Below are 19,298 nucleotides of genomic sequence, written 5' to 3' on the forward strand. Positions count from 1 at the left end.
CAATGTAGAAAAATAAATAAATATAAATAAACATATAATATAAAGAATTTACAGAAATAAAGCTGTTAAAACTTATTTTGCTTTGAGTCTTTTATTTGCTAATATACATTGCAGTGTGGGTCTCATGCAGACATGCAGGGCTCAATGCTAAGAAACTTTTCCCAATTACAAGCATTAGCAGAAAACAAATACAAAGGCACAAATTAAATAAACAGTGCTTTTCAGGTTTTTAGGTAGGTCTAAAGGAAGTTTTAAGATAGCCTAAACAGAAATTGAATAAAGTAATCAAATGTAAAATAGTCTCCATAGTCTTCACAGTATAAATTAAATATAGATTAATCCTTATTAAAGTTACAAACGTTATTCAGTGAAGAACAATAAGAGATTTTTTTCTTTGAAAGGATTAGGTTTATTAGGCTATTAGTTTGCATTCTCTTTAAGAGGAAGCACTGATCAAATATACTGATACACACGTTTTCTTTCTCAACTATACAATAACCAACTGTGTTTACTCGGATATTCACCAAGATGCGCATTTTGATGTAATTTTGTGTGTATCTGTTTGTCCAAGCGCAAAAAAGAAGCAGAAGAGAGCTCAGTATTCACGTGCTGAAATGCGGGCGCCTGTGTGCGCAGGAGTACAGAAGACTTTCTCACACATCGGTCAACAATTCTGCCAACTGTCCTGAGCATCTTTTACACTTGCACTTCCCCTGCAGTCCTTATTATCAAGTCCTGACAGGTGAGTTTGAATAAGAAGATTGTGTGAAAATGTGGACAGTGTCAAAATAAAGGTGCCATTTACACTACAAGTATTGATCATGCGCTGCATCGATATATCGTATCGTAAGGCATATGATTGATGTATCAATCCATATGAATGGTTCGTTACACCCCTAATGACCACAACTTTAATGTGAACTTTTATTCTAGCATAACAGGGTGTTTTACTACTCTTCAATAATTTATCTATTCTGAGAATTAACCAAGAGGCAAAGTTCTGTTTAAAACTGATTATTGCTCCAGGTGATAGAGAGGTAAATGATTTGTGTTGCTTCATCCCGCAGATACAAAACTAGAGCTTTAGCTGAGCTATCGACTGTGTCTCCTTTATGTCATCTGATTTCACTTGATCGAAATACAGCACTGTTATCGAAAACTTCAGTTGCATCTGAACAAAAACTTGCTGTGATGTAAGAAAAATATACAGCAGATAGGGCAACAGCTATTCCAGTTGAAATACTAACATCCTCCTTTCCTAGTGTCAGGGCTGTCCATGCTAGTGTCAGCGTCGCCCCTGGCAACCCCAACCATGCAGGGCTGGAGAATGAGGAACCGCAAACGAGGAACCACCTGATCACAATCACAGCAGCCAGATAAAAGAGGCCAGCCTACAGACACACGGGGAGAGCTACTAGGAAAGGAAAGGACTAATGTTTTCTCTGTCTCCCCTTTCCCACAGACACGGACTAAGTCACCGTCAACCACTGCGTACTGTTCAAGCTCACCTACCTGACTACATAGAGCACAGAAGAAGGGGATTTTTGTTCACTCACCGTTGTTGCACCTTGGAGGGTTGTTGCACTCTACCAATAAAAGCCCCTCTGGGGACTTTGAAGCACTTGTGGTTGTTTGTGCCTGATTCATGATCCCGCCACACTAGAGTATTTTACACAACATGCAATCGATACACCCTTCTCAGGACCTTTGATGCTGTCCGATCTCACAGGAAAGTGAATATGTATCTCTGTTAGTGTAACGGTAGAGAGATTGAATGCTGCGAGGAGAAGAGAGCTCATACTGTAGCCCAATCGATGACACTTAACTTTCAAAGAGAGTGACTCAGTGATCCTCCAGTAGCTCTGATACAAAGCAAAGACGTGTAAGAGATGTATATATATATATATATATATATATATATATATATATATATATATATACACAGTGCCCTCCATAAGTATTGGAACAGTAAAGACAAAATTGCTTTCTCTGCTGTGGAGTCAAGACATTTGCGAATATGATTAAAGAGCAGGTCATATGGTATTTTAAAGTGTCCCAATATTGTATTGGAGTCCCCTACATCAGGTTTAAATGCATCTAAGGTCAGAAAACATTGTAATTTTCTCAGAATATAAATTTAATATTAGAGTCATTTGCCAATGATTAGGAAATGATTCGTTTCAAGCAAGTTCGGAGCAAGCCCCTCCCTTCCTCAAGCCTACTCTGCTCTGATTGGGTCAGCTGGCCAAACCTGTTGTGATTGGCACAGAGATGAGTCCTTGAGCCAGTTAGCCAGCGCTACCATTGACAAAGCACCTTTACATAAAACAATAATATAGTCAATCCGTTCTTATAATGACATAAAATACAAAAACACTTATGCAAGCGAATCATGCCCACAGCTAAAGTTTAGCTGCTAAACTGTGAACAGGTGGATACGTTAGCGGAGTGCTAACGTGACTAACTGATTAAACAATACAGTTTGTAAACCAAAATATGTCTACTGTAATGTTTGAAGAACGACAGACAAAAGACGCTTGGTCTTAACTTTTAATCAGAACGCAGAACAGTTGTATCACAGGAGCACCAGCCGAAACCACTCATCTCTCCCGCATTAACCCTGTAACTGCCAGTGCAGCACAATAAACAGCAGTTTCACAATAATTATAAAGTCTGTGTGCTACACTACATTCTTTATTATTAAACAAAGTAATTAGAACAACGTCAGTCTACAATAATCGACATATTCTTAGGTTCACTGCGAATTTTTAGAACTACTTCAGTAAGACAGTAATATCGTGCTTTACCTGGAAACCTAAAGCTGCACTAGGTATACATCACATATTGGCACAAAAAATTTATATTTTGAGCACTCAATTGAAAATGTACACAACATATCAATCGTACTACTTACAGGTCGTGGTTCAGAGAGCTTGTTAGTCCAAATTAAGAAGATTAGAAGCCAACGAAGATAAAAGCCCAGATTAGAGAAGCAGTTCTTGATACAATGACAAGCACACAACAAAAGGCTCGAATTGTATTTCTGTGGTATCCTTGAACACCGCGTCTTCTCAACATGATGTAAACGCACTAATAGCAAAAGTGTTTGTGGGCAGATCAGACTCTGTTCGTATTTCACGGGCAGGCAGGGATTATGCAAATGTGTTAACCAGTGACGTACACCGGTAACAGGCAAAAGAGTCGAAAATATAACGACTCGTTACGGCGATTCAGAACCGACTCTCTCTTTTGAGAGACAATATCTTTATTTCTCATGCACTTTTTTGATTAACAACTTTGCAGATTGTTTTCATTTAAGGATAGCTACGTTATAAACTGCAAAAGAGAGATTTTTCAAAAACCCATATGACCTGCTCTTTAAAAGATGAATATACGACAAAACTACAGAATGTCACATTTTATTTTTAGGTCTTTCGACACATACATGTTTTACCAAATAAAAAGGACAGCACTTCTATTCCATCCCACTATTTGATGTGAGCATAAGTATTGGAACAGTTGAATTTAAGGCAGATGTAAAAGATTAAAAGCTAATATTTAGTTGCAGATCCCTTGCATGCAATCAGAGCAGTGAGTCTGTGACCCAGACATCACCCGACTCTTGGTCTTATGCTTTGAAATGCTTTTCCCCAGCCTTTAATGCAGCCAATTCCAACTGTTGCTTGTTTTGGGGAGTTTCTGTCTTTAGTCTCCTCTTCAGCTGATGAAATTAATATTCAATCTGATTTAAATCTGGAGATTGATTTGGGCAATTTAAGACTTTACATTTCTTTGCCCTGGTAAAGTACTTGACTGAACTCACAGGGTGTTCTGGGTCATTGTCCTGATTGAATGTGAAGTGCTTTCTAATGAGTTTGGTGGCATTTTCTTGAATATTGGTAGCCAAGATGATTTTGTACCCTTCCAAATTCATTCTGCTACTGCCATCATACATTAAGTCATCATTAAAATTAAGAAATCCTGTTCTAGAGACAGCCATGCATGCCCATGCCATGACACCACCTCCACCAAGCTTTACAGATGAGGTTGTATGCTAAGGATCATTTGCAGTTCCCTTTTTTCTCCACACTTTTGCTTTCCAATCACTTAGATAAAGGTTAATCTTTGTCTCATCATTCCATCGACTCAGTTCCAAAACTCTACTGGCTCACATTTGTGAAGAATCTTGCCTTTCTATTTTTGGTGCTGATCAGACATTTGCATCTTGCTGTGTAGCTTCTGTAATTCTGAGTCAAATTCTCCTGCGGACTGTAGATTGACAGAGCATCACCCCAGCTTTCTGGAGGGTGTTGGTGATTTTACAGACATGTATTTTAGGGTTCATTTTCACAGCTTTTATGATTTGTCTGTCATCAACTACCGTTGTTTTTCTCAGCTGATCAGGTCGTAGTTGGTTGCTGATGTCGCCGGTTGTTTCCAAACTCTTGATTTCTCCATGCCCTTTGTTTTCCTATAATTCTAATTGACTTCCTCTTTTCTTTTGGCATCCAAATTGCTTGACTTAGACTTAGAATGCAGAAGCAATGGATATAACTGATAAGACACATTCCCTGCTTTTAATATCTGAAGAATTAATGCAACTATTCCAATACTTATGCTCACATCAGATAGGTAGATGAAACTCTAAAAGTGCTGATATTCTTAGCTGGTAAAACATCTTTGTATTGAATCACCCAATAATAAGATGTGACATTTATGAGTTTTGTCTCATATTAATCTTTTAATCATATTTACAGATTTCTTGACTCCACAGCAAACAGAACAATTTTGTCTTTACTGTTCCAATATTTATGGATGGCACTGTATATATATATATATATATATATATATAGCCATCCATGTTAAAATGAAAGGTCTGACATCTGTAAAATAGACCTGGACTTACTGTTCAGGGTTGTATTCTGTATAACAGTCATCCATCTTGTTTTACACTGTCAGATGTCATTTTGAACTCTGGGATGAAAAGAGTTCATGGTCAATGTGCACACTCCTCAAAATAAATTCAATGAATGTGTAAACAGATGACTAAATCAGTACATGAACTCAGTAGGGTCCTTTTTCAGTCATGGCTAAAATCTACCTGAATCCAGATAATCTTCCATCATGAAAAGAGACATTTATTCAGACTTATAACAGTTTACAATTAGGTAAATTTTTTGTAAATCAACATTTAATAGTTTATAAATATACTATATGTAATATATACTATAATTAAAATATAATAGGGCTGCACAATAAATCGCATGTGATATATAATGCGCATCTTGTCAGCAAAGCCGGTTCTGTAATCAGTGGTAAATCTCCACCTGCGTGCTTTCACATGGAGCAGCGTTAACTACACAGGGCCGTTGTTCACTGACAAGCTGCACAAAAACACGATCATATTTTGTGCATGTTTTGCGCAGCTTGTCAGTGAACAACGGCTTGTAAAACAATTTGTATTACATTTTTTACTTTTAAATGCACTTTTTTTAAATATGTTCTTTGTGTTCATTGTGTTCTTATTCATAATAGTTTTTGTTAAAAAAAACTTTTTCCTGAACTCATCGAGTGTTGATCAGTGGGATCTACTGTGATATAGCCCTGTGTCCTCCTGCTCTATAAGACTGACATACCACACAAACAGGACCTCCGAAGTGTCTCTCTCAATGATGGATGAGCCTAGGAGACCTCAGGGTAAGGACTTAGACATAACAGCAGGACAACATCCTGACATTCGCGCACAGCCTGTCTGTGGAACTGACAGTGAGGGGAGCTAAGGGAAGTGTTGAACCATGGATACTTGTCTCTGATCAGAATAGAGACTCCTCACGCAGTGGGAATGGAAGGTGTGCACTGACAGGCCAGTGCCTCCGAATAGTCACCTAAAGTCTGGATGGGACAGGCTCCTGCAGAGTTTTTGAGATGCTAGGATTATTTTCTACTGAGGGGACTAATGAGACATAACGAGGGTATGTTCTCTTCAGTTTGCTGCTGATGGTATCACAACAAACTTCTTTAAGTCCTAATTTCACCATCTCTTTCAAAGCAATTGGGTTTGCTCTCTCAAACGTCTTGACATTTTCACTGAACGTCAAACAAAAAAAAAGATTCAATTAGTTGTGAATAATAGGGTTAGGAAATGTTAGATCCTATTCAGATCCTGATTCAGCATATACATGGACCCACACATAATCATGGACACACTCTAGATTTACTCATCAGTAGAGGTCTAAACATTTCATCCATTGTTATTAAGGATATGATCACTTCTGTATTTTCTTAGATATATTGATCTCTGCTACCACTGAATCCAGATCTGTCTGTCAGAAAGAGATGCATTAAGGAGAACACTAATGTGCTATTAATGAAGACTATATCTTTAACACCAAGCATTTCTGCAGACTCTGTTGATCTTCTCCTTGATTCCATTAACTCAAAAGTTAAAAAAAAGTGAAAGTGACGTGACATACAGCCAAGTATGGTGAACCATACTCAGAATTTGTGCTCTGCATTTAACCCATCCAAAGTGCACACACACAGCAGTGAACACACACCCGGAGCAGTGGGCAGCCATTTATGCTGCGGCGCCCGGGGAGCAGTTGGGGGTTCGGTGCCTTGCTCAAGGACACCTCAGTCGTGGTATTGCCGGCCCGAGACTTGATCCCACAACCTTCGAGTTAGGAGTCAAACTCTCTAACCACTAGGCCACGACTAAGAACGTTACTGATGCTATTGCTCCTGTAAAAGTCCGTAAGAATACTGGCAGACAAAAATCACCTTGGAGAAAATCAACAGCAGTCCAGAGTATGAAAAGAAAATGCAGAAAAGCTGAGCGGATGTGGCGAAAGACGAAAATTTGAAATTCACTACAGCATCTATAAAGACAGCCTTTATGCTTTCAATGTGGAACTAGCCACAGCTAAACAAACTTTCTTCTCAAACTTTATAAACAGTGACTTAAACAACACTCATACTCTTTTTGCTGCTGTTGAGAGATTGACAAACCCCAGTGAGATTCCCAGTGAAATGCTCTCTGCAGTGAGTTTGATTCCTTCTTTTCTGAGAAGAACAATAATATCAGAAAGATGATTTGCACATCCTCAAGTTATGCAGAGGTCAGACAGATTCGACTGCAATTTCAAAAAGAAGTTACTATGTCTGTTTTTGAAGCAACTGATAGCAAAATCATCAACCTGCTATTGACACATTTCCCACACCTTTTTTCAAAAATGTGCTTAACTGTTTAGAAGCAGATCTCTTCGAAGTGGTGAATGCCTCAGTTCTTTCTGGGACTTTTCCAAACTCCCTGAAAACTGCAGTTATTAAGCCCCTTCTGAAAAAGAGCAATATTGATTACACCATATTGAGCAACTACACACCAATATCAAATCTTCCTTTTATAAGCAAGATCATTGAAAATGTAGTTTTTAATCAGCTGAACAACTAATTAAACTCAAATGGATACCTGGACAATTTTCAATCTGGTTTCCAACCGCATCACAGCACAGAGACAGCACTCATTAAGATAATAAATGATATTCACTTTAATTTCCTAAGCTGGCAAAATATCAGTGCTGGTACTCCTAGATCTTAGTGCTGTGTTTGACACTTTCAGTCAAGAGAGACAGGAAAATTGGGTCGGGCATTCTGGGATGGTACTCAAATGGTTCAGGTCAGAACCAAATTGCCTATCACAGCTATGCTGATGCTACCCAGATTTACCTAACCTTATCACCAAATGACTACAGCCCAATTGACTCCTTCTGCCAATGCACTGATGAAATTAAGAGTTGGATGTGCAAGAACTTTCTTCAGTTGAACAAGGAGAAAACTGAAGTCATTGCATTTGGAAACAAAGATAAAGTTCTCAAGGTGAATGCATACCTTGACTCTAGGGGTCAAACAACTAAAAATCAAGTCAAGAATGTTGGTGTGATTCTGGAGACAGACCTTAGTTTCAGTAGTCATGTCAAAGCAGTAACTAAATCAGTATACTGTCATCTCAAAAACATTGCAATAATTAGATGTTTTGTTTCCAGTCAAGACTTGAAGAAATTTGTTCATGCCTTTATCACCAGCAGGGTGGACTATTGTAATGGTCTCCTCACTAGCCAATAAGACTATTAGACAGCTGCAGCTCATCCAGAACGCTGCCAGGATTCTGACCAGAACCAGAAAATCTGAGCATATCACACCAGTCCTTAGGTCCTTACACTGGCTTCCAGTTGCTTTTAGGATTAATTTAAGTACTTTTACTCATTTATAAATCACTCAATGGCCTAGTACCTAAATACATTGCAGATATGCTCACTGAATATAAACCTAACAGACCACTAAGATCATTAGGATCCAGTGAGTTAGAAATACCAAGGGTTCACACAAAACAAGGGGAGTCCGCTTTTAGCTATTATGCCAAACCCGCAGGTGGAACAAGCTTCCAGAAGAGATCAGAGATGCTAAAACATTAGCCACATTTAAATCCAGAAACAAAACTAATCTGTTTAGCTGTGCATTTATTGAATTAGCACTGTGCTACATCAGAACTGATTGCACTGTATTTTATATAATCATTTTCAATCTTTAACGTTTTAAATTCATTTTATATCAATTTTTAAATCAATTTTTAAATCATTTTAAATCAATTTTTAAAGTTTTTAAATTCCTTGTTTTATTCTTGTGATTTTTGTTTTATGATTATTTTACTTCCTTTTATGTAAAGCACTTTGAATTACCATTGTGTATGAAATGTACTATATAAGTAAACTTGCCTTGCCTATTCATAGTACTATTCATAATAATAATTCTTTTTCTATCAAAAAAAACTTGATGTCATCATGATGTTTGGTTTGTCTTTCAGCTCTTCAACATCTGTAATACACTGCCAGTGTGGCTCATGAAACATGATACTACAATATTCTGACAGTTTCATAATGCACCACAGAAGCAAACGAAATGATGTGACTGAATGAGAATCATTGGCAAGTAATAGACAACCCCAGAGTCTTTCATGAAGAAAGCTTTGTCACTGCTAGTTGCATGCAACAACAAACATACAGTCACTAATGTAGTTTCAAACTCGCTCTTAAGAACCAGATTTTAATGATTTGCTCAAAATGACCCACTTACCACTAAATTAATAACTGACTCAATCACTGAACCCCAAGCCATTATTTTTGACCATGTCCAACCCAAAATAAATCAAGAACTGTGACGTATGTTGCATGTAAGTTTCAGACTTTAACTAGATATATGATACACATTAGAAACTGAGTTAATTTGTGATAAAAAGGACCTTTTTATAGCCTATATTTTTGTTCATTAAAAAAATTATATTACAATAAACACTCAACTGTCCTAGATCCTTCTTCTAACCATTACCATTTTGTCTGTGCAAACGAGGAAGCATCTAATCTTACAGCAGTCAAATATTGAGTAGGGCTGTGACGGTCGCCGTGACAACCACGTCACCACAGTGGTCTGTTGCCACTGCGGTTGTCTACTGCCACCGGTGGTAGTGCACGTGACGTCACGCACTCTATGCACACTTGTTTTGTATACAAGTGTAATAACAGTAATAGTTGGAAATTGTTTTATCTAAACTACTTTTTAATTTACAAATGACCTCAAACGCCATACACAGCGTTTCCTTTAGATTGGCAGATTTGAGTGCAGGAAAATACAGTTTATGCATTCAGCAAATTTTGTTGTGCGATGGACCTTGTTGGGAAACCAAATAAGACATCGCCAATCTGGTGCCATCTCCATTCATGTCACCCATCCGCGTTTGTACAAGTGTCTTCAAGTTCCCATGATCGCAAACGCCTGGCTGGTCAGGTTTGGTGAGGCTTTCTCCAAACTGGCCAAATACAAACAAGACAGCAATAAATGATAGATTGTTAACAAGAAATGTGGCAACGATTCCCTATTTCAAAGAAAGCGTGTGCAGACGAGGAGTTAATGCGCCCGTTTAAAGCAGGATTTATACTTTCGGCTGGCTCCGCTTCGCGAACCTCTGCTGACTGTGCGTGCACCTTCCCAAATGGAAGAGGGTTTTTTCAGTGAACCATGTCTACACCGGACATGAAACCGCGTCGCAACAGGTTAGTCTAGTGTCTACACAGGACATCTGAACGCTGTGTCAGTACCTCATAAATAGGACGAGGCAGTTTACTGTTGGGGATTTGCCATGTGTCTTGCCGCATACAATGTAGCATCACCGATTTATTATAATGAATTCTATAATATTTTTTCGTGTCGCAACATGCAGCTCGCGTCCTGTAGACAGGGTGTATTTAACTTTCTTATTTAGGCTACTTTCTTGTTTAACTGTTATTTCTTTGATATTTATTTTAGTGTTTTGCAGGCTGCGTATACACTGACGGAAACACTCAAATAAACATGCATGTTTGTTAGATGATTGAGCCTCATTTATTTTTATTTGTTTCAAATATTACACACACACACACACACACACATATATATATACACACACACACACACACACACATATATAAATTATATAATTAATATTTATTATATATGTAGGCTATATCAACACCGCGCCAGCAGCAGTAGTTCGTCCATTACCACCGCTGTGGTAAAAATCTGCCACCGTCACAGCCCTAATATGGAGTGCCTCAAGGATATGTATTAGGCTGCCTGCTGTTTCATTTTACATGCTCTCCCTTAGAAAAATTATTAGAAATCATCGGAGTACTTTCCACTGTTATGCAGATGATACTCAGCAATATATCTCTTCCAGACCAGAGGAAATTTCTAAATTAGTTTGTTAAAGATATTAAAGACAGGATGACCAGAAATGTTCTTCTATTAAGTTCTGATAAAACAGACATTATTCATTGGACCAATATTCGGTACACAAAAGCACTTGAAATACATCCTACACATAGAAGGATGTACTGTTATTTCATCCACTACAGTAAAAGATCTGTGTTATATTAGACAACAACTTGTCTATTAATAATCTTATTTCCTGTTTTACAAAAAACATGTTACCTATTTCAGATGAAGAAAAACTAGTTCATGCATTCATGACCTCAAGACTTGATTATTGCAATGTGCTTCTAGGTGGTTGTCGTGCATCCTCAATAAACAAGCTAAAGTTAATCTAAAATGCAACTTCTAGAGTCCTTACTATATCAGCATATAGTAATATGATCACATCACCCGAATTTGATCATCCATACCCTGGCATTAAGTTCTGTATTGATTATAAAATACTGCTACTTGCCTATCCAAGCCAAAATGGCTCCACCTTCTTTGTTTTTAAACAGTCTTCCATTATGCTACAATCCATCATGCTCAAAATACTCCCAAATTCAGTCTCCCAAACTGAAATGCTATGAACAGCTGCTATGCTAATTTTTCTCCTTTTATTTTCCTAATTCTACCTTATGACGCTCACCTTGAGGTACAGTTAATAATGATTATGGTAGCTCCAGTTTGGATCCAGACTTTGTAAAGATTTCAGATTATATATTTTTAGAAAGGTATTTCCTTGGTTTAAGATCTGTCTTGAGATTAGTATTTTTTATTTGTACATTGAATGTTGTACCATCATTTGTGTAGGATTACAGTAGGATTAGATTGTGATGATCTAAATGGCAAATTGCCATTTATGAATGTGAGGATAACAAGTTTAAATTATTTTATTTGCAGAGATGAAGCTCTTTAATCACTTTCTGTATGGCAGTGCCAAAAATGGAGGCAATAAAAGTGAATCAGTCCAAGTTTGTTATTAACAGTCAATAAAGGCCTGAGGTCAGTGAGATGATGGCGAGGTGGAGAGAAACCGAAAGCAACAGAGAAGTATCAACACTCACATGCTTCTGGCTGTGCAGCCCATTATTGTGGTGGCACTGTGAAAAGGTCACGCTGATCATCCGGATCCCCCTTCTCGTTCCTGCACAATCTCTCGCTCTCTATCAATTTCTCGCTTTGCGGCTCATTTGCATACCAAAGGATACAAAGACCCTTCCTGTCCAGGCGATCGTTATGATATCCCTAATCACAGGCTTGCAGATGCTCCACTCACTTAATACGTATCCATATCGACCTGGAGGAAAGCATGGGTATGAGGGTGAGATAATCCACTTTATGTATGAAGGGGTCTGGTGAAAGCAGTCAAATGCCCAACACAGTATCACAGAGAAAGAATGATCAGATTGGCCTTTAACCAGTGCTTTTCAAAGTGTGTGAGTTCACTGCAAAAAAAAAAAAAAAGAAAAGAAAAAAAAGGGCTTATTTTATTTAGTATTTTTGTCGTTTTGAGTCAAAGCATCTACAAATTCTTAAATTAAGATGCATTTACTGTATAAGCAAAATGATATAAGATATTTAATCTTGTTTCCGGGGGGAAAATGCACAATTTAGTTTTTTTTTCCCTCCCTTGGAAACAAGACTAAACATTTTATGTAATTTTGCTTATCTAGTAAATGCATCTTAATTTAGGATTTTTTTTTTTTATTTTGACTCGAAATGACAAAAATACTAAGATAAGCTAAGATTTATTTGCAGTGTTCACATGAGAATCAGTTTTTTTTTTTTTTTTTTTTTTTTTGCATAAACAAAACAAACAAAACAAACCCAAACCAAAAAAGTAAAGCAAAACAAAACAAACCACAAAACAAACAAACACAAAAACTACACCATTCCAAAATAAATAAAATGTTTTCTCTTTTTATATTTAAATGGGTTCTTCACTAAACAATGAGAACCACTGCCTTATACTAACAAACCACTGACTTTTCTCCCTTTTGATGATACCACCTTCAAACACTAATCTGTAAAATGTGACGATGACAACATTAAATGTGATTTCAAAGACTTGGGAATGTGTCACATGCTTGAAGCTGGATTTGCATGATGGAAACGTTCATTCCAGGCTGAGGCTGAGTGGAAAGACGAGGTTAGACGAGGACTGCAGAAGCAGCAGTAGACTCAGCTTGATCCATCAATACATGCAGACGTTACTCTCACACCTGCTCCTCCTCTGTCGCTATATGCATGTCTCCCTCCCTTCAGGTCTTGAAGGATTAATCACTAGCCAAAAAACCCAATTTGCTTAATTCCATAAAATACAAGCAATTAGGCATGTGGTGTCACTATGATGAATTCACCATTTATTTCCAGCTCTCCCCACAGCAGCTCAGGGTTCACAGACACAGTTTAGAGGAAAGAAGTCAGACAGCTTATAAGCCAGGAAACACCAGGGTCTGAACCAATCAGTCATGAATGAATCAGTTTTTCTAGATGATTCTTTTAAATGAATAAATCATTTTCATTCACTTTCGACTTTATGCACTAAATCTTTTTCATATTTTCTAATCACTGCAGTCCAGAGATGCACTGTGAAGCATGTTACTATACCTTTTTGTGGATTTTTCTGGTATTTCTTCCCAGATCGAATCAGACTTTTGAGTCTGGAAAATAAACTAAATGAACTAGGACATGTCATTCATGAATAAATTGTACTGTTCATGAATGTGGATCTGCTGACCAACAAGCCTGAATTAAAGGGGGCGTGTTATTCACTCAATTCAGCATGCGGATCAATCTCATTCAACAAGAAGAGAAAGGAAAATCTGTAAAAAATAACTGATGACCACATACCAGTATAACAACTAATTTGCTGGCGCCTCATATTGAGCATTTTGACACATTGTGCAGTTGTGCTTTCACATAATTGCCTGTCTAGTCTTCTACTGCCCTATATAATAAAAAATAAAAAAATAATAAGAATAACAATAAGAATAATAATAAAACCCCATAATTTATTTTTTATATTATTACGGTAGTCATTTTCTATTGATTGATAGAAGTCAAGTCCAGCATTTGACACAATGGCAGAAATATTATTTGTGGAGACAAGTTACAATGCTTGAACACTTTCTTGAGTCATTCTTTGTCTTCATAAAGGATAAAAAGATGTCTGTTGTGAGTGTGTTTTTAAACTTATTGGTTTTATTGATTCACGCCTATGATAACATACAAAAAACCTGGCCACCACGTGGAAGAGAGTAAATGAACAAATCTCAATGAGCCTTTTTTCCAGAATCAAATTCAGGATTCATTGAGATGAATGTAATTCAACAAAACCAAAGAACTGCCAAACTTCTGCTTTATATAATCTCCACTTGTTTGAAAACTTTGTCTGTGCAAAGCTAAATCAAAATCTTCTACACTCCATTTCTATGGTCTCTGCCAGTTTAAAACGATTCATCTAAAAAACACTCAGTCCAGTCTGTGTCTTGTAATTCGGGGAAGAAATTGCCAGTCGTATTGAGGAACGTTGCTATCTCACCTTTTAGTTCCCAGACACGGTGAAACACATTGCCGAGACTTAGCCAGTAACATTACACATTTGATTGGTAAAATAGGTCTTGGTGCTCTGCCTCCGTTTCGTTAAGCAGCTGAATGAACTGCTGGTGGTTCAGTGCTCTTGCCCGTATAAAGTTGACAAGCTTCACAACCCCTTTGACAACATTTTCTAGCTTCAACACACTTTTACACAAGGCTTCCTGGTGTATGATGCAGTGAAGAAATATCAGTTCTTCTGAGTTCGGGGTTTCTTCCCTTAACTTTGTCTTTTAACCTTTTTAGCAGTCCAGTGTTTTTACCAGTTAGATATGGCGATCCATCTGTTGTGACCGAGCGGCAACCTCCCGCTCTCTCTCGTGAAGCCAATAAGTAAGTGACTAAAACTGCAATTCATCGACTGGCCGCTTGAGGCTGGCTGCAAAAGGGAGTCAATCCCATAGACTCTGCATGTTAAACTGCCCAACTTTACAGCAGAAAAAAAACATGTTTGCAGCCTGGTTCAAAAAATGATTTTGGTCTATATTGCTAATTTTGCCCTTCATGACAACTGTGAGGGGGGTGAATTTTTTTATAACTCATCCGTTTAAATTATATTAAGCCTTAAAGTTCTGCATAATTAAGGGCGTGGCCACTTGAGTGACAGGTGGATTGCCGCTGCTGACAATGCCGTCGAGCTAGGTGGGCGTGGCTTCAGTAACCAGCCTTTTTGCCCATTTTCGATTATCCGCGAGAGTCGCGCGGTGACGCACTGCCAAGATGGCGACGGCCCGCTCTACACACTTTGAGCTTCAAAACCGCTATTGAGGAGTCTATGGGTGACGTCACGGACACTACGTCCATATTTTTTTACAGTCTATGGTTGTGACGCTTGTCAGCTTTCTCCACGGCAGGTTATTTTTTCCAGGCAGACGGACACACTGTCATATAAATCCACTCCCCTGGTCGTTCGCATCATTGATTTCATCCCGACGAGTTCTTCTGTTATTTCGAAATTTTCATTTATTCCTCTGACAAAAATCAAAAGTTGAGCCGTGTCTGTGATGTCAGTATTTTCATCAAGTGCGACAGAAAAAAGACTGAAGCCGTCCGCTTTTTTTTTTAATTCGTACAGCAGCTACTCCGCAATTACTTCCACGCGCCTGGTAATTGTTCTCCGCGATAAGCTAATTTTCTCAAACTGACTTTTAAAACCAGGACAAAGTATGTCGGCAGGCTCCACCATACAGTCTTTCACTAATTCCCCATCCAAAAAAGGCTTGCTGTGCTTTGCAATTTTATGTGCCACGACATAACTAGCTTTCGTTACAGATTCTTGAATAGAGCACTGTTTCGTAAATATATTTTGCTGGGCTTTTAAGTTTGTGGCAAGTTTTAATGCCTTGTTTGCCTTTTCTGCAGGTGACAGGTTGACAGCATAATTTGAATACTTGCTTGAAAAATGACGACTGAGATTGTAGTCTTTAAAAACCACAATACCTTCTTGACATATTAGACATACTGCCTGCTGTCCGATATTGATGAAGAAGTATTTTATTGTCCATTCTTCTTTGAACACACGACATTCAGAGTCCACTTTTCTTTTTTTCGCCACACTCATTTTCACTCATTAATGTCTGAGTTACCGAGTGCATTCTAATTCTACTGTAGGCGCTAACTGTACTGCATGCTATACTGCCATCAAATGGCGTTCGCTAGTATTGCATCAAATTAGTAATTCTGAACTAAAATCGTTACTTAAATGTAGCATTTTTTAAAAACTCACTCCAGGCCAGATGAAAGTGTCTGGCGGGCGTATATGGCCTGCGGGCCGTAGTTTGCCCCCCTATGCTCTAGAATGAATCTCATTGGTTCTCGCGCATTAAACAAGCACATTTTAACTTCTGAATTTCATTTTTAGGTCAGCTAACCCTTTTAGGATAAAATTAGGTGCTTCCCGCTGCACATCTTTTCAAATCAACCAGCATCGCTCGGTAGTTACTAGTGTATACTGTAATCCTATCTGTATGTTTTGCAGTAAATTGGCATATTATGAGAAGATGGACAGGGTGCGTCATGATGAGGGGAATGCAAGCACCATTGTTCCACTTTGGAGGTGAAGAGTGAATGTGGCTTTATCCAGAGCAGATTCCTGAGGCTCACATGGCTGTCCTGCTGTTACCATAGAAACACATGAAACACCAGTCCCTTCAGACAGCGTGCATCTTTCTCCTCTCTCAGAGAGAGATATGCAGCCATCGAAGGGATTACTTTTATCAGAGTATCCATAAAATGTGCTTTATCTAATCTCTCAACAGCACTGCTGCACAACAAAGCGACAAACACAAACAAATAGAGCCAACTCACAAAATGGCCACCAGCGTCCAGCTACTGCAATGAACATCCTTCGATAAAATGAAGTTACTTTTGTAATTGAATGATTTTATGATTAAAACAGTCTTTCAGGGTGAAAGGGCAAAATGTTCCCAGAAAAAGTCAATGTAGCCTGTGAGTCTGTATTACAAACTGAAAGCAGTGCAAAGGGTACGCTACAAACAGACTGACATGTCTTCAGTAACTTTGCAGACAGCCTGCTTTGGAGCATTAGGTTACATTTGTGCGGCTCATTTTTAAGTGTTTAAAAAAGCCATAAAGGACTTTTTACTTACTCGACTAAAGTAAAAGCTGGCTATACTGGAAACAGACCTCTTGCAGAGCTGAACAGGAGTGTGGAAATAGCATTACTGAGAGCAACAATGCAGTAAAGTGTTTTCTAAACTTTCAACCAACAGTGAAGGCCATCTCCTGAAAATTACTGCACTGTGAATGTCTTTGGGTGTGGAAGTACAAGAAACTCGTACTTTTCTCTGATACGCTTATTATGAAATCATGACTAACTCAATGTAGTCTTAAATGAATAGACTTGTCTGGCCCAGTTTGTAGCTTCTTCTGGCCAATATGCTCCCACTTACACAGGCATGTGATGTAACACACCATTCCCTGCAACCAGTTTAGGGTAGGGTTAAATGTTTGACACCATTATGATAAACTGGTATTGAAAAAGATATAATTGAACAGTAGCATTAGTTCTTAATCGGCTACAGTATATAGACCAGTATAGTATCTAGTCCATCAAAAAGAGATTAGAAGTAGAGTCTATTTAACTGAAAAAGGCCCTTTACACCAAGAATGACACTATAAAGATAACTACAGTGCCATGAAAAGGTTTTTGCCCCCTTCCTGTGTTTTTTCTTTTCTTTTTTTTTTGCATATTTGTCACAAATATCTCTACGTCACAACGTGGGAAGATTTGCATAATGTTCACGCAAAGAAAGAAGGCGTAACTTTGATTCTCGCTGTTGCCGCCGGCACCATGTTGTGGAGATGCTGTTTCGTTGTGAAAGCGAAAATACTTTGTTTGGCCTTCCAAAAGAGGACACAACTAGAATGTGATGCTGCCTAGATGTGTGCAATGCATTTTACGGAGGACTGTTTCCTGATCCTGGGAGAGAAGAATACAATGCCGGGTGTTTTGACCCACAGTCTGTAAGTACGTTTACATATGCAAAGGATTTGCCACTGATGATTCAAACGCAAGTTTTGAGCAGTGAAGAGCAGCGGTTCTCAATTCCAGTCCTCACGCCCCCCTGCTCTGCACATTTTGTATGTTTTTCTTATCGCTTCAGATATTTGTTCTATTCGAACTTAAGTGCCCTGCGAAGTGGACAGTACAGGATATTCCGCCATGATTCCAGTTCGAAGCGAACGTATATGTTCCATTCGAAGTGCATTAAAATGTGCAAGACCGTAATTTAAAGGTATATGATGTCACACTTGTCTGTGTGTGAAGACTTTGCGCAGCGTAAATCCGTGAATGAATGTTCCAAAGTGAGGTAAACTTCAACAGATTTCCCCTGCTCAGGGAGTAGGGAGCAATGAACACTGTGTAGGGACCATGTCAATGGGAACAGAGTTCATGCAGGGAGCTCATTTCTAACGAGCTGATTATCTGAATCAGGTGTGTTAATAAAGAGAGACATGCAAAATATGCAGAGCTGGGGGGCGGAATTGAGAACCGCTGGTGTAGAGTAGCGCTTGTTGTTTGTCGTTTCTCAGATCAAAAATGCAGACATGGTTTTATGTTTACACAGTGCAATGCAACACAACGCGTAAAAACACAGTACAAGTTATTATAATCAGTAATAATGTCCCCACTGGATGCAACAAAGGGCTCGTTTGTAATGGGTTTTATTGTTTTTGTCTTGTCGTGCCAGGACAGGCATCACAGTATGACAAGGGGCGTAACATTTCCGTCACACGCTTGAGGCATTCGGCCAATCACAAAGCACTGGATAGCTGGCCAGTCAGAGCACACCATCCCATTTTCAACCAATAAACATAGGTTTTGGTCTTTTGAACTAATATTTCTTTGGAAATATGAAAGAATGCAAAGTGAAAGTAAAGTCTGTCTTGCGTGCATGAAAACAAACACAAAATAACACATTTGCATGAGAAAACTCTCTGAAAAAGCACAAAAACACACGACAGAGTACTTTGACATAAAATAAACCAAAAACAAGGATGAAACAGCAGTACATATCTGATAAAGCACTGGAATTTGTGTCTTCGCATCACTAGGCGATGTCCCAGTAAAATCGATTCTGATGCAGATTACAGCCAGCGGATCGACCATTTATATTATGTATATTAAGTAAATAATTCTTATATAGTTCATAAAGATAATTTGCACAATTTTTGCTGTTTCTTGCACTCATTTTGTGTGTAGTTTGTGAATCATTTGCACTGTTTGTATTGTTGCAGAAGACAATTTGTGCAATTGTTTTTACTACTTGCTGCACAGTTTTTTTATTGTACATACTTAGATTGAAAATATATTTCTCTGAAAAAAAAATGTTTTGTTTTGTTATTATATAACACTCTTTCCATTTTCTTTACTCCTTAAACATTTTTGGACACAT

The 19,298-nt window shown here is 38.2% G+C and overlaps 1 protein-coding gene across 5 annotated transcripts in view; it reads right to left on the reverse strand.

Moving 5' to 3' along the window:
- The window catches only part of LOC109045715 (rabphilin 3A like (without C2 domains)), a 281,082-nt gene that overhangs the window by 140,810 nt on the left and 120,974 nt on the right, over window positions 1-19,298 (reverse strand). The window contains exon 9 of one of the 5 annotated variants that reach the window (XM_042724904.1): window positions 11,673-12,079. The exons of the other annotated variants lie outside the window; for them this stretch is intronic. Within the exon in view, the coding sequence (XP_042580838.1) occupies window positions 11,949-12,079 (131 nt within the window). The 3' untranslated portion in view covers window positions 11,673-11,948. Of the gene's footprint in view, window positions 1-11,672; window positions 12,080-19,298 lie in introns of those variants that run through there. 5 annotated transcript variants of the gene reach the window in all.

Source organism: Cyprinus carpio, chromosome B5 (assembly GCF_018340385.1).
Source record: "Cyprinus carpio isolate SPL01 chromosome B5, ASM1834038v1, whole genome shotgun sequence".
NCBI lineage: Eukaryota > Metazoa > Chordata > Actinopteri > Cypriniformes > Cyprinidae > Cyprinus > Cyprinus carpio.